The sequence below is a fragment of the Oreochromis niloticus genome, linkage group LG23 (assembly GCF_001858045.2).
Source record: "Oreochromis niloticus isolate F11D_XX linkage group LG23, O_niloticus_UMD_NMBU, whole genome shotgun sequence".
Classification (NCBI taxonomy): domain Eukaryota; kingdom Metazoa; phylum Chordata; class Actinopteri; order Cichliformes; family Cichlidae; genus Oreochromis; species Oreochromis niloticus.
This window is the reverse complement of record NC_031986.2, coordinates 19951338-19976508: the sequence shown is the minus strand read 5'-3', so window position 1 is coordinate 19976508 and position 25171 is coordinate 19951338. Positions and strand designations below refer to the sequence as shown.

The following is a 25171-nucleotide window of genomic DNA, read 5'->3' as shown; positions in this document are numbered from 1 at the left end:
TTCCAAAAGTGTAGGCCAGGACTCCCTGTTAGGTGGTGAAGATTTGGTGGGGCCCATGGGATTTTGGGGTTTTTAAGTGGGCGGCAGGACTCTTGAAAGGCTGGTGACGGATATAAAAGTGGCAGCATTCATCTCTACTATTTTTTGTTGTTCTTGTTCTTTTATGTTTTTATTTAAATGAAAGAACCAAAGTGAGTTGCTCTGGTGCTGACCCCGTGACTCACTGCACCGCCTTGTGGTTCTGAGTGGCATTACATGAAATTGCAGCCTGGCCCTTTTTTAACAAGTTGATATCGCTTCAACGCAACACATGGAAGCTGTTACCTTGAACTAATTTTAGAACCTTTCAAACTATTTTCGAACACTGCAATAAACAATAAGAACCTTTCAAAAATAACAGTTAAAATTTTATTTAATTTTAAAGGTCAGCAGTTTTTCAGGCGCAACAAATAACGGAGACATTCTGATATATTTTGAGTATTATGGCTGACAATAAGCTCAAGTTTTGGGCCAACACCTGTTTTTTTCAAGGGAATTCATCAAGTCTCTGGCAAATGGGCAGACGATCAGTTATAATAATGAAGTCCCATGACCATCCCACAGATGCAGGCATACCTTTCACGAGCAGGTTCAAACCGGATTTGGACGACATTGATCACAGAACTCGCCACACAATAGAGTTCAAAAAAATAAAGTTTAATGTTTATGTGCTGTATAACAAATAAAATATATTAGTGTTTAAAAAACAGGTGCATAACTAGGTGAAGCCTAATCTATCACTTTACAATAAACAGTGAGGAGAAGGGTGATCAGTGAGACGGCAGCTCAGACATGCGACAGTCACGCCAACCAGGCCAGTGTTTGAGCTGATCGGGCTGGGAAAAAAACAAAACAAAACAAAAAATTCCCCAACGATATATATATATATATATATATATATATATTTTTTTTACAAGCCCAAGTCTTTGCTAGTTAAAACAAAACCACCTCATGGAGTTTTTGTGAAAAGAGAATGTCTTTAAATACAAACATGGTGCTCTGTGCACTAAAAGTGAGACAACACAAACATTTCCCACCCTGATGACAGACATACAGTTACTGAGCACAAAAAGATGAATCCATATAAATGCAAATAGACTTATTACTTACATAAATATTGCATTGGCCTGTCGTTACGCCGAGTGAGACTAAAACTATCTGCAGAAGGGGACAGAGTAAGAGTCTGACCAAAAACTGTCTGGACGTCATCATCATCATCATCATCATCATCTCGGACCAAACAGACGTATTTACACAATGTGGCGAACACGTAAAAAACACAGCGAACACTTAATTGTTATGTATCTACCTCTAAACAGCAAAAACACATCTGAAATATGCACCGATGGCCATCACAGGTGGATTAAACACTGTTAAGAGCTAAGGCTAACAACATTATCATCATGTAAAGCATGTTTTTTATATACCAGACACGTTCACGTGGTTGTATTTTTTTTCCTCAGTGACACTTAAAAGATTTCTTTTTCTTTGTTTTTAAATGTTTTTGCTTTACATACATAAACACTGTATTGACACCAAAAATCTACAGCAGAGTTACACTCGACAAAGGAAAAACCCTGGTTTGAGAGATTAGGCTAGCACTATTTGTTATCACGATACTATTTACAGACCCAGGCTGCTGCTCCACGCACAGCAGCGGCAAACAGGAGTTTTCCTTTTTTCCCCCAGCTGCTGTTGAAATTAAAATTAAAAAACAAAACCTGCAAACCTGCAAGATTTTAATTCTGTCTTCAGAAAAATTTCCTTTACCCGTGGGGCTGCTGGGAGCTTGTTGGATCTGTTCTAAAAAACCTCACAGGCATCTTTTTATTCCTGAAATACTCCCTGTTTGCAGATGCGTGGTTTTGGTTCAACAGCAGTGTTTTGCTAAATTACAAAGTGAAATGAACCAATTAGCTCGGCCTCCGGCATGCCAGCCCAGCCATTCTGCCAAGACGGATGACAGAGGTCCCCTGGTGCTACTCCACAACAGCTCTTGTACATCCTCTTTTTAAATTACCTCCCATCCCATAAATATACACAAGACAAGAGCGAGGCAGGGAGGATTAATCCCACCTCGCCTGTTTCCCTATTTGAAGTGAACGATAAAAAAATGAAAAACACAATAAAAAAATAGGAACTGCTACAGGGGCTGTATCTTAACTCAGTCTCCCTACAGTACTTACACCTTTGTTTCAAGTTACAGTATGCAGACACCTACGTTAGGATTGGGAGAGTGACGGAGGCTCAGAAGATGACACAAGCTACACGCAGCTAAAATAAAAAATAAATACATTAAAAAAAAGCTTCTTGTTAATCTCAAAAGTTAAGCTTTGCTTCTAAAGACATCAAAAAAAATCTACCTTTATCACATTTATCTTAAAATGCTACTTTAACATATTTTACAATAAATATTTATATGTTTTCAAGTTTGGTCATTTTTAGACAGAAGGTTTATGGATGTCTTGTTAACTTCTGTTTAGTATTACACTGATTTAGAGACATCCTGTATGTGTGTTGCTTTGAGCTAAATGCTGGTATTAGCAACTAAAGTGGTCACAGTGACATTAAGCCACCATTTTGCTAAAAAGCACTAAATACAAAAGCAGCTGAACGTGATGGGAAGGAACTGACTAAGTGTAATTTATCTCATGAACAACAAAAACGTTTGTCTCAAATTTTGTGCTACTTTATCTCCTTGTTATAGAGCTTTTTTGACTTTATTCAGACTGCAGACAAATCAGATCAGGTAATGACTTTAGCTACAAGTGGTGATGCCTCCATGCCAAAGTACAAACAGATAATTTACTTGGGAGCTCTCCACCAGGTCCTCCATAGCACTTGACTAGTATTAGCACAGATTCTGCTCAAGTATTACACTGTGAGTGACCAGAGTATCCACACGAGGAATCTTACTGGCAACTTTCGCTGCAAATGTCAAGAGATAAAATCTCTTCAGCATGACCTGGGTCTAACCCAGGGCTTCATTCCAGGAGGACGTGCCTAAAACACTTTACCTAGGAGAAGTCCAAGAGCTATCCAGGTCAAATGAATCGGATCAATTGGCTCTTTTCGCTACTCTGAGCTTCCCCCAATTGATTGAGCTCCTTCTGCCCTCACCAGAACATAGGTGAGGGCAGGAACATAGATCTGGCGGCTGAAGAGAAGCGTGGTGTTTCTTCTTTTTTTCTTCTCTTGTTGCTAGTCAGACTTTCTAAAAACTAAACGGCAAATGTCCTAAAACTGAACTAGCTGTATAGATGTGCCCCCTGATTCATCCTCTGGGGAGTATAAATGTCCAAATTTGATGCTAGTCCAGAGATATTGACCAAAGTAGGTAACTGACTGACTCATTGAAATTCCCATTCCTACATATACTGAATGAAATACTCAGACATGACACATAAAATATTTAGCTATTTATCCTGAGTTTTGGCACAGATATCATCGCCTTTAAATATTACTTTTATAAAGCGTCACCAACAATGAGGTGAGATTAGCCCAAAATTAGCTTTTGAAAGTCTACTTAAATCACTCATTTTAAGGCACCTCCAAATGGGGTGTGGTTCTGTTTGGAATAATCACATTTCATGAGTTTTTATTTTCCAAATTCTGAACAGATTTGAACTAGCAGTCTGAACAAGGCCTGAGATTCGTCCTCTGGGGACCATGAATGTCTTTTCCAATTCATTTATACTATAGAAAGTTATCAAAAACGTGTTTGTTAAATATTTTGTAAATAAATGCCAAATCTGATGATGTCCTCTTTCAAATTTGGGAAATATAAAGTGTTATCAAGAAGCTAAACTTAAAGCACCATGGCAAAATTTCCTCTAGAAATTAGCTTTTTTCCCCATCTCTGAATCTACACGTGAGTTAAGATTCAGCCCCAGCATCACAGCCTGCACTCTGGCTGTCCAAAAAAAGCAGGAAAACCAACACCAAGGCAGAGGTAAAGAGGACACAAATGTCTGCAACAGATTACTCTTGAATTACAGGTACATCTAATGTGTACAACTAATCAACAGACAAAGACCAGAGAGCACTGAAGAACTTCTCAAAATGCTCTTTAGGTGCTTTGGCAGATACCTTTGAAAACAAAGAAACAAACATACTAAATCAAAGAAAAATAAATGCTATTCATGAGGCAACATTGGTTGTTAAGGCTCTACTGTGGCTGTGCTTGCTTAGTATCTATTGATGGATAGTAACTGCATACTGTCAAGTGTGAGTAGAATGAAGTGGGGCGGGGTACTAAGGGGGGGTCGAATGGTGAGGCGGGAGGCACTATGTGGAGTCTTCTGGCTCTGACTTGATGGTCTTCTTCTCTGCGTTCGTGGACGCCCGCTGTGACGTTCCATTTTCTGAAGGAAAAAGGAGAATGTCATCAGCAAAGAGCTTTATAATAATAAACAAGGCCTGCAGAGTAGTTATTCTAAAACACATCTGTTGGTGAAAAATGTACCCTTTCATGAGCTTAAATCTTGTCCAAAGTGTCTTTGAGTAAGGCACAGCCTTTTAACTTCCTGCTCATTTGAAAAATCATTACATTTTTTGTATGAATATCATTTCAGGTTAGTCGCCTTTACTAACCTGTTGCTGGTGTTTTGGTCTCATCTGTGTTGCTGTTGTTGCTGTTGTTGTGGTTGTGATGACGCTTCAGTTCATTGGCTAGCTGCTTGCCCAATGGGAGGTCGCCTTCCTGCATGTTCTGACTTACCACCCGCAAGTTGATTGGTCGTTCATCTAGAAAAAATAAAAAATAAAGGCAAAAACTCAGATTTTACATCTTGAATACAGTTAGCTTTGCCAATCTGTTCCTTAAAGAAAACTGAGCTAAAGAACCTTTAAAGTACCTTAAACTGTGTTTTGTAACTGCCCTGTTCACCAGGAATTTCAGCTGTTTTTGGTTTTTAGGAGCCAGAAGTGACAATATTTAGAGACAGTGGATTTTCCAGAGAACCAGAAGACACTATATGTTTAGTTTTTACTCTAATTAGAACAATGATTTCCAAATTGAAATGTTTTATTAAATTAGACATGAAAGTAGCAACTGAGTCGGTAAACTCAGTGTTTGCTGACAGGCTAAATAAACTAAACACTGCCTCACTGCACCATGTTGTGGCACAACTGGTATTAAAGTACAACCCACCCCTAGTTCAACTTCAGTTGATATTTCTTCAGCACAATACATAGATGTTTTGGACATAAGGTGTTTGTTTCTTTACATAATGTTGATAGCTTTAGGTTATTTTGGAAGATTCATTTTGGAACTATTTTTAAATAATTATTTTCCAAAAGTACTTTTAACGTATAGTTTTTTATCGGTTTAAATGTTTTAAAACAAAAACAAAATCTTACATATACTGCATTTTATAAGGAAAACTGACAACTGTGAGCTTTTCCAGGGAAGGGAAGGGAATAAAAACCACTAGTGACATAAAAAATATTCAGTAAGTAACAGCCCAGTACAAAATGAAATTTCACCTACTATCTCTGAGATTAAGCTAAAGTAAATCCACTGGGATAGAAGTCAACATCAGCCCAGATGTTTGATGTAACACCGGCTTTGTTTTACATGTTCAATATTCCCAGTAGCAACAAAATGAGTGTGTTTGTGTGTGTGTTAAGCTGCTGATCCCTCATGTTTGCCTTTTATTCCCTCTGAGAGACAAAAAAGAAACAAAGACGGAGGAGAAAAGGGTGGATGAGGGGAAGCTGTGACAGTATTTTCCGCCACATTCGACTGCTCGTGCCCAATGCAGCTGTTATTTAGTTGTTTATATGCACATTAGCCTCCTGTCTTGGGATCGTTTTGCTGTTGTTTTATCATGTATAAGGTATTAATTTTACACAGAATACAAAGAAATGTGACATTAGAGCCAGATGACTGTTTGTCATTTTTGTAGCTATTTGCTAATAGTGCAGCTTTTAATCACACAATATGTGCTGTACTAAAAGATACGGCCTTTCACATATTTCCTTCTTGCTAAAGTGTCCATATACTTTTTCCAGGGGAGATCTTCAAAACAACAATAAATTCCAAAAACTTTATAAAAAAAGAGCCTTGTGCATTACTAACGTACATCTACATCTATATTATGTTCAAAGCAGCAGGACTGCCAGGACTGCATATACAAGCTGTTTTTTTCTCAATGCAGTCGAGTAAATATATTTCTAATTTCAAAATGCCAAAAAAGGAGATAGAGTTCTGTTGTTGGGCTAAAATTATGGAATTATGCTGAAGTAAATATAAAGGTCCTTTTCTTCCCTTTGGAGAGTAGATGAGCCTTAATAAGAAGAAGGTAGGCCAGGCATCGAAAAGATTGACTTCTGTCTGAGCCTGTTCAACTGGACTTCATATGAAGTGTTTACACTGTCTGTGTAATCTCCGATGACTGCATAAAAAAGGCACTAAATAAACTTAGAGGACAGTGACACTGCAGCTTTTCACTTTCATTTTTAAGGCAGTGTCACACATAGTGTGTAAAATAATACATTTGCTATTACAACTAACATATTCAGGTTTAAATAGTTTATCCAGAGACATTATAAACAGTGGTGTTTGATGTAATCACAGTACATTACAGTAAACTGTAAGCTACCTGACAGGATCATCAAATGTTCATCATCATAAATCTCCATCTCTGCCTGTCTGATCGTCTTCCTCACTTCTCTATGTGTCTTTTCTCTCTCTTTTTGTCATGTTTCTTAAAAGATAAAAGTAAGTCTGACATTTATTTCCTCAGCATGTTGAGGATGTCCACCTCCCGGCCTGTGACGGCTGTACCCCCTGATCATGAGACCCCAAATTAAATAAGCTGTTAAGAAAATGAATGCATGTTTCCTAAAATGTTTCACAATAAAAGCTTTGTTAAGCAACCAAATGTACTTTATACACTATTTGTACAATGCTGAGTTTGTACAAACAGCGTAATGCAGTGACTCTAACAAAGTAATTTACTAAAATTAACTAATCGATTAATATAACATCACTGTTTGATTACCAAATAAATATGCAGTAGACTGAGGTTAATTATAACCTTATAATGAGGTCTGCCATTATAACATGACATGACATACAGACTTCCTAGTTTTGGTCATTTTAGTTCTGCTAGAAAAATAAAGGTATATTTCGCAGACCAGCAGCTGCTCCAAGTGTTGCTTGTAGACTGACTTTGCAAGGATGCCATGTTTCATCTAACCTTCCAGAAAATCGGCAAAATATCTGAAAATATCCAGATGCTTTAGCTCAAACGTTCAGAAACAGCAGTTATTTTCTTTCTTTTTTTCAAATTAGGTGAAACAGACTTGCCTTATTGGCCATACAAGTCTCCTATATATGTGAGTCCTCATCCATTGCTCTTATGGAAATGTAAGGAGCTGGGTGCCATTAAATTATTGTGTAGGAAGATGATGAAATTAAAAGAGCTGCAGTCAAATCTCAAATGATGGAAAGCCAGGATGGACGCTGCATGTACCCCATGATTTAATCTTTAAGCTTCTACAGATAAATCAACTCTTTTATCGAAAGCCAACTTTTTAAAAACTATCTCAGCATCCACGCTGTTTAAAATTTCCAGATTTAACACTCAACATTTCTTATTGTTTTTAATTTTAAAAAATGCAAAAGGAGAGGTGCTTCTACTGAGCAGTTTGTTGTTAAATTTCAGGGTTTTATCCCAGTGGAATAAAACATAAAGGGGCAGTGAAAGAGAGAATAAAAAGGAAACCTGCAGGAGAAGAAATAAATGACAGAAGGGGGGAAGAAGAAGAAGCAGAAAAAAAGAAAGGAGAGCAGTGAAGAAGAGGGGGAGGAGAGAGAGAGAGAAGTAAACAGCGAGAGAGAGATAGAGACGCCCCCCTCCAGGCAACTGGCTGGAGGTAAACAGGCGTGGGCGTGATAATTACAGGTGCATTGTGGGATTTGTGGGAACAGCGATATAATGAGCTGTCGGGAGTGGGTGAGGGAGGAAAAGGATAAAAATGAGATGAGGCCCGGAGGAGAAGTAAGATCCTGAATAATGATGCATCTTTTTTTCCCCTCTCTTCCCCCCCCCAACGTCTCTGTTTGAGAAGTCGGAGTGGGAGCAAATGGAGATGAAGAAAAAATACAAAATAAAAGGTGACAGCTGCCACGGCGGCCGGGTGTGGAAAATCAGCACCTATAGGTGTTGTTTCCATCCACGCATCCTGTGGCATTTATGACATGAAGTATGTCTGATCTGCAAATTACTTGGTGCACTCCAAGAATGTCGGTCTCCTATTCAGCTTAAAGACCAACAAAGAGCAAAGATTTGGCTCAAAAACAAAACCCCAGCTGGGTGTTTTCTCTTGACTGGACACAGGGGGCAGCAGTGAGTCACTAAAACAAAAACACAAAAACAAGAAAAGATGCTAATAATGCTTAGACAAGCCAAAAAAAGGGATATTTTTTTTTCTAGACTCAAGATTTTTGATTTCTGCTCATTAATCACAAAAAACTGACTGGGCGCCAGTTTAGCTCAGTGTGTTGAGCAGACGACCACATGCAATATGGCTGAGTGCGGCCGGCCCGGGTTCAAGGCCAAAAATATATTTAATAAAAAAAACGGACTGATTTATAGGTAGGGCGATATTAGCTAATTACTAATATATGACTAGAAATTTTAAAAATATAAAAAGACGTGACGAGAGAAACCCACTTAAACCATTTTTTGAGTGTTGATTTTGCATAGTTTGTCCACCAGAGGGCCCTGCGCAACTTAGGGTAAGCATGTGCTTGGATCGCAACAAACACAACAGCTGATCCATGCAGAGTTGATAAGAGCATAACTACACTAATATCAGTTTTAAAAATCTGAAAATTAGCCAGGCAATTTTTGTTCAGTTATGTTTCAAAACGAAAATATTAAAATTACCAAGGAAAGACCTGCTGGGTGCTACACAGGGGGCAACATTGAGCCAACTATAACAGTCACGCAAGAATCTAAAAAGACTCGAACAAGCCAAACAAATATGAGGCTTAGGTTTTGCTAAAAACAGATGTTAGTGCCTTTAAATGTTATTAAACTGTTATTATATTATTAAATTATATTTTTTACCTCATTGACAGAAAAAATGCCCAGCATAGTCTCCATTTATTGGAGATTATCATACACTAAACATATAAACTACCAAGGAAGCTACACAGGAAAAAAGACCAGGTCAAATCAAGCGTATTAGGGTTAGATACAGTCCGTTTGCTTCCCTTTGAGCTTCTGACCAACAATGTGGCTCAAGCCTGGAGCTAACACTAGGTGTTTTCTCTTGATTAGACACAGGGGGCACCAGTGAGCCAGCCACGACCAACAAAAGATACTAAAAATACTTGAAAAAGCCTAACAAATATAGAGTTTTTCATTTTCTGGAAGCAGTTCTGGGTGTTTTTATATTAAAGGTTTGTTTTTGGCTGGATCTTCTTTTAGTGGATGCAGCCATAGATTAAAAAATGAACATTTCCAGTGAATGGCAAGGGGTAAAAACAATCAGGTCAAAGTTTAGTTACTCTGAGATATACTCCTTTTGCTTCCAACTGTGATTAAGACCAACAACAACTAGCAAAAGGTGCTGAAAATACTGCAACAAACCAGAGTGGAGATTTATGCTTTTGCGGAAGCAGTCATGGGCAGTTTTGCATAAAAAAAGCTTTTCTTCTGCTAATATGTGACAGAAAAACAGATTTATGGTTTACTGGAAGCAGTTTGGGGCTTTTTTTTAATATTCCTGAGTTTCAATTTGCTTTCAGAGTTGCATTTAACTTCATTATTCAGTCAGGAACCTACAAAGTTAATCACAGTGAGGAAAGATCGTCTTTCGCACATGTCCTGGGAGATTTATTACTAGATAATAATGTGCTTCAAGAGAAATGTTTGGTAAACTTCACATAAACATTTAAATGCCAGAGTCCTTTGACTTTATGATCACACCTTAAGCGTTGGATTGACTGGTTTGGAGTCAAAAGTATTTTCTCTTTGCACAAACCAAAGCAAGGCATCATAAAAATTTGAAAAGACTCCACCTTTTTAAATTCTTTTGTTGTGTAATTTTAGTTGTGTGTTATCTGCTGTACTGACAAGTATGACTTCATACTGAGGAGGTGTGCCTGTTGCGACCAGAAATGTTGTTTTGGTAAGTTCAGGTTTCCACTGATACGCATCAAAGATGGCGGGATTTCATGAGGGCCGTGGGTGGTTTTTATCTTCATCCCTTTTTAAAATGTAGCTTCATTTCCACGTCATATTTGAATTCATTCCTTATGTTTTTGTAATAGTACATACAACAGCGGGGGTGAAACACGCCTCTGTTAACGGCCGCCCTACCTTGGCTGTCTCTGCTGGCGTCGACGGCTGCGTTTCCGTTGGTGTTCTGTGCATTGTTGAGGTACTTTAAGGCAGCGGGGGGGATCCTCCAGTCCAGAGCCTGGAGTCGTTCCTGGACAGCGGCATCCTGCAGGATCTCCATCTGCCTCGCCAGCAGACGCTCCAACTGCATCTGGTGGACACAAAGAAACAGCAGTCAGATATGAACTGTGGGTAAAAACATCTTCTGCAGTCTCTTGATCAGGGGTCTCCAACTCCAGTCCTCGAGAGGTACTGCCCTACTACTGTCCCTACTCCAACACAGCTGAATCAATGGTTGAATTACCTCTTCAGCATGCCATCAAGTTTGGAAAAGGCCTGGTAACAAGCCATTCATGTGATTCAGGTGTGTTGGAACAAGGATGCATCTAAAAGCTGCAGGACAGTAGCTCTCGAGGACTGAAGCTGGAGACCCCTATGCTAGATGTTACAAAACACAAGCTTTTATATAAAGATGTGACTTTCATCTGTGGACTCTCAGTAAGACTGCGATAAATGGGTCTGCTGAGACATTATAAGTAGATAAAAAAGTGGATCCTGAGCTTTACTGGACTTATGGTCTTTAAAAGGTAAAAATAGAAACTAGTATGGTCCAAAGGTGCACGTGAAGACAACCTTGAACGTGAGAACAAACAAATTTAAATCCAGTTCTTGGTTTAAAAATCTTCAAAGAAACTTTTAATCAAGTACCAACCACAATGTGGACTTTGTTCCAATGTTGTAAAATAAACACAAGAGGAATTCAATGCACCTTTAAGAAATAAAGGAAATTATAAATGCAAATTACATGTAACTGTTGGATTAGGATTACAAGTAATCTCTAAAACAAAAAAGAAACAGTGTTAAATCCAATAGATTTGGGCCTCATTCTTAAATTTTAGACCTTTCATAATTAAACATAATTAGCCTTTTTACATTTTAAAATATAATCGAAGTATCAGTTTAAGTCTAAACCTTCACTAAAGTAGGAGTTAATGCATAATGGCAGGAATTTTTCACTATAAATTTGACCTTCAGTTATTGCTAATACCAACTACAGAAATAATGACTCAAGTAAATACAGTGACACTCAGATCGTTGGGGAAAAGGTCATGGTCTCACACACACGGGCATTTCCAGGATTTTCTCCAGGCACAAAACCAGTCGGTGGAGGTGGGGAGGCTCCGTGGGAAATAAAAAACAAACCAGTTAAAACTATTTAGTCGTGGATAAACTTACTGCCTTCATAAACGTGCATCAGGAGACGTCGCTGCCCTCTAACAATATGGCGGCTCGCCTAAAGCATGAGATTTAACGGCGAGCTAACCCAGTGTTTTAGTTTGCTGAGTGGTAGAAGTTAAGAAAACATCTCACACATAAGAAGTCGGGAACGACAGGCAAAATGGACTCATTTATTCTTCTCAACTTAAAAAAGTTTTTTTTGTTGTTGTTGTAAATTAGCTTTCATTGCATATTATTATGTGACTTGACATTTGTTATATTTTGTGAGGAGGACAACACAGCTTTTCCTAAAAAGAGAATCAACACCTCCTACAATCGCTGTAACTTCCACACATGGCTGCTCTGGTATAATTATAGGTGGGCACCAAGGCCACCCCAGCTCCCCCTCTTTAGCTACACCTCTGCATATAATTGCTAAATAAGCTGTGAGAGCACGAAGAAGCATCTGAGGTTAAACCGGTTTTACCTTCATACACAGAATAACTGATACATATGAATAAATCATTTAAAATCCACCGATTTTTGCTGAATTTTATTCTTTTTGAGAAATGCAGTGTCCTAATTTCAAAATTATTAACTTCTAGTTTCTGATATTGTACTTATTTAACATGCAGGTTAAGTAGAAAACAGAGAAAACGCTTTCTGATGTAAAAAAAAAAATACTGTTTATTGAAGGGCAAAGGAGCAGCATGTGAGCTAAAACTAAACATAGCCTAATGTAAATCAATGCAAATGTCTCTCTGCCTCACTGTTGTTGTTTTTTTTGCTTCATTTATAATTGATAATAACTAGAGGATGACTATGAAGCACGATGAAGATTTCTAGATCCTTTTTTAATCCTGTCAGCCACCCTTGTGTGAGGTTTCAGACCTGTAAGGTAAACAGCATGTGAGATATCTCTGAACTACTTTGAGGTTTGACCTAAATCTGAGTGACCTGAGCTCAACCTGACTCAGGGTGAACTTTTGCCCCCTGCATTTGCTACCTGGGTGCATTAAACCAACCCGGGGAAAGAGCTTGAATTTACAAAGCGGGAAAATGACCGCCTTAAATGAGCTTCTTCAGCGAAGTGAAGGCTGACAAACAACAGCGCTGCGTGGTTGCTGTCAGTCGGCACGTCTCTGTCACTTTAAATTACTGCAGGACACGTCCATGCGCGGAGAGACGAGCAGCGGTTCAGAGGGGCCCGCAGCGCGAACGCAGCCGTGAAATCTCTTCTTCTCCTGAATGCCGTTTGTGGAAATCACATCAGCTTGATGGGTGTAACAAACACTGAGTGATCAGCTGGAGTACATATACATTAGGCCACACGTGTTCACACAGGGAGCAGGAGCTGAAATGTTCTGGCTAATGAGTGATCATAAAGCGGTCCTCCTACACTCCGGCTCTAATTATGAACAGCAACAGCAACAGCAGCGCGAAAACCAGTGAAGAGTCTAACTAGGACTGCCTCAAACATCTGGCGACATGGTGAGGAACGACAGACGTTCCAATAAGACAACTCTGGGCGATCAACCTCAAACGACACCCAGATGAGGAAAATAAATACAAAGTGGTGACGTCTGCTCTTAGGAAACAGCCTTTCTGAATGATCACCACTGCAGTAGATTTAGCCACTTTTTATAAACTCTTTAGTCTTAAAAATAACAGCTGCTTCTCTGGAATTGAGACGGCGAGTGTTTGTTTCGGCTACCTGCAGATTTCGTCCAACGGTTTCCTCTCCTTTCGACTTGGCGCACGCCAGCTGCTCCCTCAGCATCTCCTGTCGCATGTGGATGGCCTGCAGCGCCTCCTGGATGTCGAAGAAGTTCTCCTGTTGGTGTGACAGACAAACACGTATACATGTCTTGGGTTTTCATTTTATTGTTTCTTTAAGATTCATTTGAAGGTTCTGGTTGGTTCTCAGAGCCAAGAAGAAATGGAGTTTCTCTCAGTAGTCAAGAAAATATGGTGTTTTAGTATGAAACTACAAATCCCAACCCTGCAACTGACAGCTAACATCTTGCTGAAGTGTCAGTCACCAGCAAATCTTCACACAGGTAGAGTATAATGAGGTCAGTGTATGTGCAGGTAATCCCCATGAGCCAAAGGCTCTTTAAAAGCTGTTCCAAACAGTTTTTTCTACTCATGGGTCTTTATGATGTCAGTAAGAGGGAATTTCCTTGTATGCTCCACCCACCTGCTTTTTAAACCTTCTGTTTGGGAGAGGTAGCCAATCAAAAGAAAGTTGGCTTGAAGGCGGAGGAGCTAAATCAACATGTTTTACGCCATGGGGCTGCACAGAGGCTCAGTATGATATAAAGATGGATTATTTTAAACTGTGGTTCATGCAAAGCAACCCTAGCGGAATATTTTCAAAGCACAAAGCTGTTTTTTTTAACTGACATCCAATGTGTGGCTGATATTTTTTAAATAACATTTAACGGTTAGTTTTATGTTTCACCCTTCACTGAGCACATGAAACTGAATACAGCAGAGCAACAGAGCAGCAGGTCAAAGACAGTTTTCTAAGAATTTTTAGAGGTTAAATTTGCACAAAATACACTGACGCTGTTCAAGGCTTGTTCTGGTATTTAAAAATGATGAAAAATGATTAAAAAAAATGATAATAACTCCAGGCAATATAGAGAACATTTTAAAAGAAAAGAACAATTAAACAATTAAAATAAGAAAACAATATCATTTCTGGAGGCTGATTTTATTAAAATTATTAAAGTTGCTAAGAAGCAGTTTTACTCTGCTATTAATTAGTTTGAACTTATTTTGTTAACATATAAATAATTGCAAATATTTTCTTTCATGTTACGATTTAAAAACTAATTATTAACAAACTAATAAAGCTTATTTATTTAAAAGAAGAACTAGTATTGCTGCTATTTCTTGCTACCTATTTCGGTTATTGCGTTTTATCAAAACTTATACAATACAATTTCCTTTGATTTGTTTATTAACAGACTCGAGGGAGTTTTTCCTCACTGTGGATTTCTGCAGAAATTCCCCCATCTTTAAGAGCTCAGAGTAGTTTTTGTGAGCAGGTGTCGGCTTATCTGCAGCTCAGAGGTCCCAGCTGAGTGTGCGTCCGCCACATGTTTTCGATCAGGGGTCTACATGCTGAGAGGAGCTATTCAAAGACAACTCTCTCAGTCAACAGTGTCAGGAGAGGAGCACTGAGAGTCCTTTGTACTCTATTCAATGGTGATGCTGATTCGCCCTTAACGTTCCTGAAAAAGTCTCGCAGAGGAGCTCCAGCTGCCATCTGGCCACGTCTTTACATTTCACACATTTTAAATACTGGAAATTAGCGAGCAAGACAGTTCCGGTCATCATGTTTTCAAATAAATGGTGAATTTAATGAATAGGAAACATTTCTGTAACATCCATCATCAAGATCAAGTAAGTTAGGGATTATTTTCTCATTTTAAAATGACAGTTTGGTAGAAGACAACCCCTGAGGGCTCCAGAAACTGTCCAAAACCCCAAATATATTCAGGTTGCAATCAGTTAGGACAAAAAAAGTTAAAACCTTTTATTCCAACAAAAAAATGAGCTCTTTCCTGAAGTTCTCATTGCCTCTTCCTGTTAAAGGGTGGTTCTTCCTCCCCACAGTCACCAAGTGCTGCTAATATTGGATTATGTGATAGCTGTGGTTCTTTCTGGTTCTTCTGTAATATTTTAGGGTGTTTATGTTACAGTATGAAGCACCTTTTAAATATTACAATGATGTAAGATAGTGATTTTTGGGTATCAGTAAATTTTATAATCGAACAAGGAAAACTAATAAACACCATGGAGAGTGGGAGAAGCTTTTTTAGCTTGGAGGAACAGTCCAGAGTAAGGACAGTCTCTTGATAGTTTAAAGGAAATAGAGACATCTCAGTAAAGTCCAAAAATATTCGACAAATGTTGAAATCAAGACGCAAATTGACAAAAATCTGACCTTACCTCTGTTTTAATTCTTTTAGGTGACGGCTCGTCTCGGTCTCCACAGCGAGACCTGCAGAGAAAAGTCAAAATGCACACATGTCAGTTCCCTTCCGACCGCTGACATCCAGTTTTTATGCCAAGAATTCACAGAGCTGACAATTTATCTGGGGAAAGCTTTTTAAAAATGAAAGCATCACAAACGCCAAGAAATGTGGACACGTGATTCATGATGGGCTTAGACAGGTGGTCACATGTGTAGTCCAAAATCTGTCGGCTCATTTTAGCTTTAAAACCAAACAACTTAAATCTGAAGTCGGCTTCAGTAAGGAAAGTGGCTCTTACTTGCTGGTGCGGTAGGTGTATTTGTAGGTGACCTCCCTGGAAATCTGCCGGGCGAGTCCGAACAGCTCGTCACGGCGTGTCAACAGAGCCATGTCCCTCATGCAGAGCTGCGCTGCCGCCTCATTCACCGTCAGCTGTGGGACACGCACGTACAGATCAGGTTACACAGGAAGACCCCCAGAGGACAACATTAACCAGACAAATGTGCGTTCACCCACCTCGTGAAGCGTCAGGTGCTTGCCGTCCCTCCTCTTGGAGTCAAAGCGTCCATAGATGGCGCTGTACTTGCGGATCTCCTCTTCCCTTCGCGGATCATCATCGCTCATTTCAAAGATGTGTCCAATCATCTTTCCCAGCTTCTTGTTGTTCTTCAGCTGCTCTTTAACCTCAGCCAGGTCCGCCTTTGGGAGTCCGGGCGCCATTCTGTCCACACACTCCATGACCGACTGCACGGCGGCTGCGTCCAGAGCTTCTAAAGCCTCTCTGGGCGAAGACGGGGAGCCGAGGTCTGACGGAGACAGGCTGTGCTCGCTATCGTTGCTGTGGCCCGACCAGAACCTCACCTCGCTGCTGCCCTGCAGGGGTGATCCGGCCGACACTTTGTCTCTCGCCACATCCAGCTTCCCCGGGTCAGAGCAGGCGGCGGCGATGGCTTTGGGCATCTTGACGCTGGCGGTGCTTGCGCGGTCCTGAGCGCTGAGCAGCGTGGGCGAGCCTTCGGGCAGTTTGTACACGGGGATGCTGCACACGGGCAGTGAGGTGAGGGGCTGGTTAAAGATGGCGGGGTTGGTGACCCAGTCTCGCAGTGCCTTCTGCAGGCGGCGCACGTGCAGCGGCTTGCTGGCCATGCCGACGAGGGCCATGATCTCCAAGAACTCCTCCTCGCCGGCCTCGCAGAGCTGCTGCACGTCATCACCGCCCTGCTGGATGAAGGCCTCGTAGTAGTAGAGCAGGTTTGCCCGCTGCAGGATCCTGTAGAGCTGCAGCTCACCCAGGGTTCTCGGCAACACCGCCGCCATACCTAAGAGAGGGCAAACAGAAGGCCAAAGGTCACTCAGACGCTAAGCTAAGCTAACAAACAGACACACTTGAGATTTTGATGTGAAAAAAAAAAATACCATGAACCTATTAATATAGTGGAAAGCTGTATGGAGGGCCAAAAGTGCCAAATTTACCCCCCCCCCAAAGTTGAAGGTGCTACATAAATATTGCAAAAATAATAACGATAGAGGCATTGATCCAAATAATAATAAATAAATATCAGCAATTAAATATGTTATTTGTGATGATTTTTATACTGTATTATTTACATATTATTACTAATTGGTTCAGTAGTATGGAGAACTGACACTGTCAAAATTAAAAAGAAATAAATAAAAAGAAATAAAAAACAATAGAAAAACAAATATTGAAAAATAATATATAAACAGAGGCATAATACAAATTAATATTTTCTTTCTTTTTTGTTTCTGGTGAAATTTAGTTATAAAATTGCCTCCATTTAGATTATACTCTGTAAAATGTGTGGGTATAATAAGCTAAAGCTACACCCTACAATTTTACAGTCAATAATTTTTGTTTTTTCTGCTTTATTTGTTTGTTTAGTTTTAAAAGCATTCTCCGATTGTTGTTGAAAACTGTAAATATTCACTGAAATACAAACCCCCCATTTATTTTTACTTTTGGCAATTTTAGACTTCCGTACAAGGAAACAATCTTCCTTAAATTTAAATCCATAAGCTAACAATAACAGATTGTGGTACTTCTTTAAGATCGAATTGTTGAAACGCTTCAGATGTAGAAATGTCAAATCAGTCACGTTCTGACTGAAATCCTCCTGCTGAGTGCCAAATGGTGAGAAACACCAATTTGCCCTTTAAGAAGAAAACAGAAAGGGGAAAAAACGAAGCGCTCACATGACACTAACTCAGTGCTTTGTTAAGATCATCAGCAGTCAATCTCAACAAAGAAGTAACATGTGAGTTTCTCTCAATGAGCAGACACTAAAACTGAAAAGAGAGCATGAGGGCTTTTGACCCTGGAGACAAAAAACAGAAGTCAAGTTTGTCACTTGAATCTTCACAGCTGAAGAATGTGAAGATGAAAAAAAGAAAAGTTGTAAAAATAAATATGCAGTTTTTACTGTCTTCACTGAAGGCTCCATTGCTCATCTGAATTAGCTGCTGTGAGCCGACATGGAGACACATTTCTAAGAACAATGCACAGGAATTATATTTGGACTGCACTTTTTATCCTTGGCATGTGCAGGGTTCCTGTTTATCAGGAGTCCACAGGTGCGTGGATAGGTGAAATCTGCCTCCACTTTTCCGCCAGAAACCACAAACAGTTTTTGCTTTGCCCTGCTTTAACTAACCTACGTCGATCCAAGTGTCTCAAATAAAGAAGTAAAAGTTAAAACCAAAGAAAAGGGCAGAAATTAAGTGAAATAATAATTATGAACAACAGTAATCCAGTAAAACTACTAAAACCTACAACTGAAACTTACTTACTAAACATCCAAAACACAATCAAAAACAAGGTAAAATCATAATTAACAGCAGATGCAGGTGCGTAGGCAGCTCATTAAGTGTTTTTTTTCTTCCAAATATCGTCGAGCTTCTGTGCCATATTTTGCTTGAATGAACATTATTATTGGTTTTAGTTGATAGCACTGCATCAACCCAATCCTGGATTCTCTCTATTCGATCCCTGTGTGGTTTACAATTAAAATTCTGGGAGAAATTTTGGCTGTTTTCAGCCTCCGATCCTCAGGTGAGTCCTTCTCCTGCTCCAAAGTGGAGACTTGAATCTACAGACCCATGCACGAGCAGATAACTCTTGTATGTAGCATTCATACAATACATGTAGATAGATAGAAATTTTTACTGGAAGACATCTAAGATTTAACTCCAGTGCGTGGAGGAAATTTGAACTTGATCAAATGAGCGTAGAGAAAACGCGGTGCACATGTTGGTGATCATACCTGGATATGGTCTAACAGTATCTTCTAGCATACTACTAAATCAGACACATCACAGGTAGGTTGCTACAACCTGCCCATCCAGCATACAATATCTGCACTGGGAAGGTACAAGAAATATGTACGTTGCAACAAACTATTTACTGCATTGCATTATTTATTGCAATAAATAATGCAACAATTACAATCCTGTCATGCCCTTTGCTTTCTTGTGTATACACATATATACACACCAAGGTGCTTTGTTTTCTCCGTCTGAAAGCTATAAATCACACGGATATAGCTTTAAAAACTGGGAAAACAGGAATTGTGCACATAACTGTGTAAGTGTTAAAACACATTTTTACAGGGCTGTTTAAGTGACGTTGTTATTTTACTGTCTGTTTAGTGTTTTTTTTATTTTACTGTTATTTTAATCTTTTATTGTTATTTATTACTGACATTTTAGGTTCTTGTTTTTTTAGTTTTTTATTAAAAAAACCAACTTTTTCTTAACTTTAGTTGTTTTTTGTTGCACCCTTCTATTCTAATTTGCCCTCTGAGCTCGCCTGCCAAAGCACTTTGCAAACTCTGTTCTCAAACTTGTTATTACAGTAATAAAACTTACAAAAAATTTGGTATTTTTAAATTGCTGTTTTAGCTCTAAATGTGGGTCTACAAACATCTGTGGATCCCTGTGAATAAACGTCTTCTGCGGGCCCACTCGCCATCCTTTGACGGTGACCTTGCTTGGCCTTTAATTTTAAAGAAATGATCGAATCTTGTCATTTGCCATCTCAAACTCAGAGAAAGCAGGAGAGAAGCTCAGAAACTGCCTTGTTTTTCAACTCTCCCTGTGTGCATGTGAGGCCCTGCGGAGGCCTACAGCTAACAGAGGAGTGGCAGTCAGCGAGCCTGGGTTACTGGGAGGACCACATGCCTCTCTCCACCCCTGCAGGATGTGTAGGTGGTGGGCTCGCCTCGCCCAGAATAGGCTCTGAGAGCTTCAGCCCAGGGAGCCAGGCAGGCAGGCGTCGAGTGAGCAGGGAGAAAGACAAAAGCTGCCTAAGACAAAAAACTGAAACCATCCTCTTTAAAATACATGGATTTATTCAGTCTACACAGATATCAGAGATCACTGGGACTCAAGGTGACCTCCAGAAGAGCTCCTCTAACTCAGTTTCCTTCTATAAAAACGAGTTTTAGGCAAACAACCCAATAAATGAAAAAAAAAAATTAATTCAAAAAAACAAAACAGAATCAGCCAACTTTTTAAACTTGTTCTCCACGTCCTTACCTTAAACTCACAAATTCTGCTTAGGATAACAACTTTTGAAGCATCTACACAAATGACCAACTGAATAATAACAGTGTCCCTCAGCAAACCTGTAAACATGTCTAGACTAGACTTTTTTTTCTTGCTTCTTCCAGCTACAAACAGGTCAATGTGCTTTCTGGTTGTAGAAATCTCTCCATTTAACCAAAAAATAAAAATAGACTTTCCTGGAGTTACAGTTGGGAAAGGAGGAACGATTACGGGCGGTAATAACAGGTAATTAAAGTTCACAGGTCTGCATCACATTCACTATAAAACTTTTAAAAAATGTGGATATAACGTGCGATGTGAAACTCGAGAAAGGCTTGTCGAGCACAACTTCTCAGTGCGCTCGCTTTCCATTTATGTCACCTCAAGGGTTTACGTTAGCCTTTCCTTACAACTACGGTGGCTTTAACAGAAAGTAATGACGCGGCAAAAAAAAATCACTGTGTCAAAGCAAGAGTAAAATTTCACACGAAAACGTGACTGTTTCCAGTCTTTCAATGACAAAAGGTTTGTTTATTTAAGCTCAATGTGAATAAAATGTGACAAAAACTGAAACTAAATGAAGCTCGAGTTCACAAAGAACTCTTGAGCTTCTGTTTTAGCGCTTACACAAGCTTCTTATCTTATGAAAACAGCAAAAATGACTGATCTTAAGGATTTGGTTCATTTATGATTCAAAACATCCTGATTTGGCAGCTCGCACACAACATTTGATTTAATTCTTGGAATAAAGATGTTTCTTTCTTTCTTTAAATGTTATTATTTAGTACTCTGAGAAAAGGTGCAATAAAAACCTGAGATTTTTAGAATAATTTGGCTCATTCAGCTCTGAACCTGCAGACGCTTCAGAGCTTTTGCTCGTCTGCGTGTGAATCTGTAGGCGAGGGATTTTTGCTTCTGGAAGTTTTCTGGTTTCCGCCTGTAGTCTGACTTCTATTAAAACAGGATTTGGCTGCAAACAGGTGAACAGTCTGTGTGCACAAACTCAGTCTCAAAATCATCCTACTATCAGGTTATTATTAGCTTCTTTAAAAAGCCTTTATAGATTGGGGATCCTAGCCCGGATCTTGAATAAAAACCCTGAAAAAACTGCCCGTTGCTCCCACAAACAAGTTGGCAGACTGTCCGATGGCGCTACTTTAAAAAAAAACAAAAGAGTTTGGTTTTACACATTACTTTCCATTTTTATCTTGTAAAATCTACTAGGTCACCCAGGTGACCCATCTAGGGTTAGTGTTCAGTGAGCCAATATTTGCCTTTCTGGAAAATAGAAAGTCCTCTCAAAGAGACTTTAACTGAAAGGTAACAACATCCAATTTCTTTTCCCAAAACAAAACCCAACCATAATCGTAGACTCATCTCTGAAGTTATTCATTCCCAGTTCCTTCTTTTATGTCTTCTTTGGAAATGTGCCATCAGCTAACTAGGCTAAAGACTAGCTTACATCCTGCTCCTGAACACAAAGCCGAAAACCAGCCCGAAGAGCACCTTAGTGATTCTATGATAGAAGGAGGTACAAGCAGAAAAGGGCGGCTACGATGCTGCGTGACGTACTTTTGAAAATAAAGCTCTGGCTGCTTGGTTTGGGAGTTCGTCTAGGGAAAACGGCATGTTCGACGGCTTTTTTTCTATCTGCCTCTCATGCATTTAACTGAGGAACTTACCATAACTGTTTGATTAGTAACTGTAATGTGATTACAGTTGTGTAGCACTGCCCACTTGGCCTAAAGCAAAGCTTTCTGAGGAGCAAATTCTCACCATGTGACTGTGACCAACCAATCAGGCATTAGGCCAGAAGAAACACTGTAGCAACATCCCGCTGTCCGCATGTTATTTGTTGATACATGTACCAGTTTTTTAATGTGTTTTTAGTAAATGTCGGCCTCTCTGTTCTGCTCAAGACTTTTTCAAATTGATTAATCTGAAACCATGCAGCAACTGATTAATGATGAACCTCCAGTTGCAAATGGATAATCTCAGACGTGCTCTAGGCTATGAACTGGGAATTTAACAATTTAACCCTTGTCCTACATCTATCTGTGCTTATATTAGCCTAACCATACCTCTGTAGCCATCCACCAGGTAGAACATCATGTTGACTTACCCCTGAAAACATTGCTGGTATTTAGCTTTCTATGTTTGTTTGCATGCATGGACGTTAAACTTTACTGTATGCCCACTAAAAACAGCCACACTGCTCATTTAACTCTAAGTGCTTCAATGTTTGTCAATTTCAATTCAAGTTAAGTCAATTTTAGAGCCAAGTCTTACCAACAGTTGTAAGCTAAAGACCCTACAATAACAGAGAGAAACTCCAAGAATCAGACAACCCCCTATGAGTAAGCACTTGGCGACAGTGGGGAGGAAAAACTCCCTTTTAACAGGAAGAGACCTCTAGGATTCCTCCTGAAGGAGCGTTTTTACCCAGAAATGGCTAGCAACATCAGATTTATTAGGGGCTGTCTCGAGTTTTGAGGGCTTGGGGCATTGTTCCCATGGGTTCCCCCCTTTTTTGCATTTAAAATAATTTACTTCACAAGTATATAGGCTGAGCTGCTCTCATGTGGTGAGGTCACTTTGTTGAGTAAAGGTCTCCCTGTGTTTGGCTAACCTATTTCATGGGCTCACTTACTTCTGAAAATAGCCTCTATTTGCACGTCTACGTATTTCTGATATGATCGTTATGTTTTTGGGGCAGAATGAACCCACATTTTGAGCCTTTAGAATTGACCCCATTAACCCCCACATACACATGCTTATTTCTAAATGTTGGTTTAGGAAATGGAATATTTGAGGATAAACTCATTATTGTTATCATTTTTCAGGTCTACTGCTATTAAGCATGTTGCGCACCCCACATAACTAACATATAAATTAAGTTTCATTTTCTGATGAACACGAACGCCTCTCCTAGCATTTTAGTATTCATGATAAAACCACTCATCCTCCTTCAGATGCTCAGGAGGCACTCGCCAGCCGAAGACGGGCATTTACCACATCTTAGCCCCGCAGATGCTTCATTATTAGACTGATAGGTTGGAAAAAGTGGCAAAACATAAATAAAATTGACTGTGAAAAGGCCCAACCCTGCTAGATCATCATATACTTTGGTGTTTTATTTATCTGTTCCTTGGCATTAAGCTGCTGTGACTTAAATGCAGCAAAAGCTGGAAAAGTTGAACAGTATAGGATGATTTCTTTGGGGTTTTCTCGGTGATGTAAGATAGTAAAATGAATACCAAGCATGCCTCCTTTCAGAAAAAGAGAATAACCACCAGATGAACTAACAATGAAAGGATTAGAGGAGTTTTCTTGTTCAATAAGTGTATTCAGCAGCAGCAGGTAATCTGGGTAATCTGTCCATCTACACTGCGGTGTGCCTACAAATAGAAATCCTGAATTCATTCACTCCACTTCAGTTCCACTTGTTGTCAGTTCTTCCAACCATCTGCAGAAACACTCCCAGCCATCTTACTCTAGTTTTATCACAGCAGGCGTATATGTGTGTGAGCGTCTGTGTGTGCGAGGATGATGAATGCTGTGAGCGTGTGTGAATGGCAGAATCTTAAGTGAAGTCCTGCTCCACAAAAGCGAGTTTTGCCAGTTGGAGCTTTTCACCTGGAGAAACGAGGCGTGCGCTGGCACAATGGCACACACACAAAACACACATACACGCATTCATGATGAGTGGATTTCCAGGTGAAGTGCCACGCAGAAGCAGCAGCAGCAGCAGTCCTCCCTCAGTAAGCTGAGAAATCCTTTGATTTCACTGTGATTCAGGAGGAAATTCCCAGAACTACTGTTTGATATCATCACCCGAGCGGCCTGGAAACCATCAGCTCATCTGCCAGACTGTCTGGGATGTTACTCCAACCCTTTGTGAAAAAAAGCCACTCAAACCCGGCATTCGCTCCAGTGATGAAGCAGCTAAAAACGGCACAAAATGACGCACAATACATCGGAGATCCTCTCGCTCTTTCCTCAAATATTCCTGTAGCAACTTGTCCGTGACGAGTTCACAACGACACTCTCCGCAAACCAACCCACCCTGCATAGGATGCTAGAAATTTGGATATAAATGTATATTTAGAGGCATTCCCATCCCCTTTTTAAAAAATAAATAAACGGTTTCTAATGGAATGGCGCTTTGGTTTGTGTTTACCTCCCGCTCATGTGGATATTATTATCCCTACAGTGTTATAACACAGACACATAGTTTTGCTACAGCGCGTAAAAATGACTTTAGAGCTGTTTTTACGACCCACATAGAATTTTTAACCCGACTTTAAAGCACATTCAGTCATGTTTGCAAGCATTTCCAAGAAAATGAAAAATAAAAAACATAAAATGTGTCTTTGCAAAACATTTCCAATCACCATTATTATTATTAGCAGCAGCAGGTTACATGCACGGTCAAATCGTCTTTAATTGAGCCTACCTGGTGAGTTTTTGCCCCCCTCTGGTCCGCCCTGGTCCGGTTCCTCTTCTTCCCTTTCTCCTTCTCCTTCTTCTTTTTCACACTACCCCTCCTGAGTGTCAATTTGCGCACAAAGAAACCCGCAAAGGAGAGGTCCCGCAGCAGCAGCGAAGTGCGTAAAATTCAAAAGAGAGGAAAAAAAAAAATCTAAATTCAAAAGACGAATAAAGACAAGAATTATCTCCAAGGCGCACACAGACAAAAAGAAGCGCGCCTGCTTGTGTTTGCGTGCTCAGACCGAGCCACACTCCTCTCCTCTCTGTTTCTGGAAACTTTTCTCTCTCGACTGCCGTTAAGAGAAAGGAGGGGAAAAAACCGCAGAATATGAGTAAAAAAGCCGCTGACCTTCGTGCGTCTTTCGGTGCGTCTTCTTCCTCCTCCAAAGTGTGTGTGAGTGTGTGTGAGTGTGTGTGTATGTGCGAGGATGATGAATGCGTGTGTGTGTGTGTGTGAGTGTATGTGAGTGAGTGTTTGAGTCCTCTCCCAGCGTCTCTCCACTCCCCCTT

At 39.8% G+C, this 25171-nt stretch overlaps 1 protein-coding gene across 2 annotated transcripts; it reads right to left on the bottom strand.

The window, feature by feature from the left end:
* Positions 1-680: 680 nt before the first annotated feature.
* On the bottom strand, positions 681-25171 carry LOC100706822 (NGFI-A-binding protein 1). 2 transcript variants are annotated; one of them, XM_005452314.4, is made up of 9 exons: positions 25011-25170; positions 24627-24717; positions 16124-16926; positions 15906-16039; positions 15582-15633; positions 13333-13452; positions 10380-10551; positions 4633-4785; positions 681-4403 (listed from the first exon to the last, which is right to left on the bottom strand). In XM_005452314.4, exons 3-9 carry the CDS (start codon positions 16922-16924, stop codon positions 4327-4329), a joined length of 1509 nt encoding a protein of 502 aa, XP_005452371.1. In that variant the 5' UTR covers positions 16925-16926; positions 24627-24717; positions 25011-25170; the 3' UTR covers positions 681-4326. The 2 variants fall into 2 exon arrangements, with proteins under 2 accessions (XP_005452371.1, XP_003446624.1); XM_003446576.5 differs by having other exon boundaries at positions 24627-25171.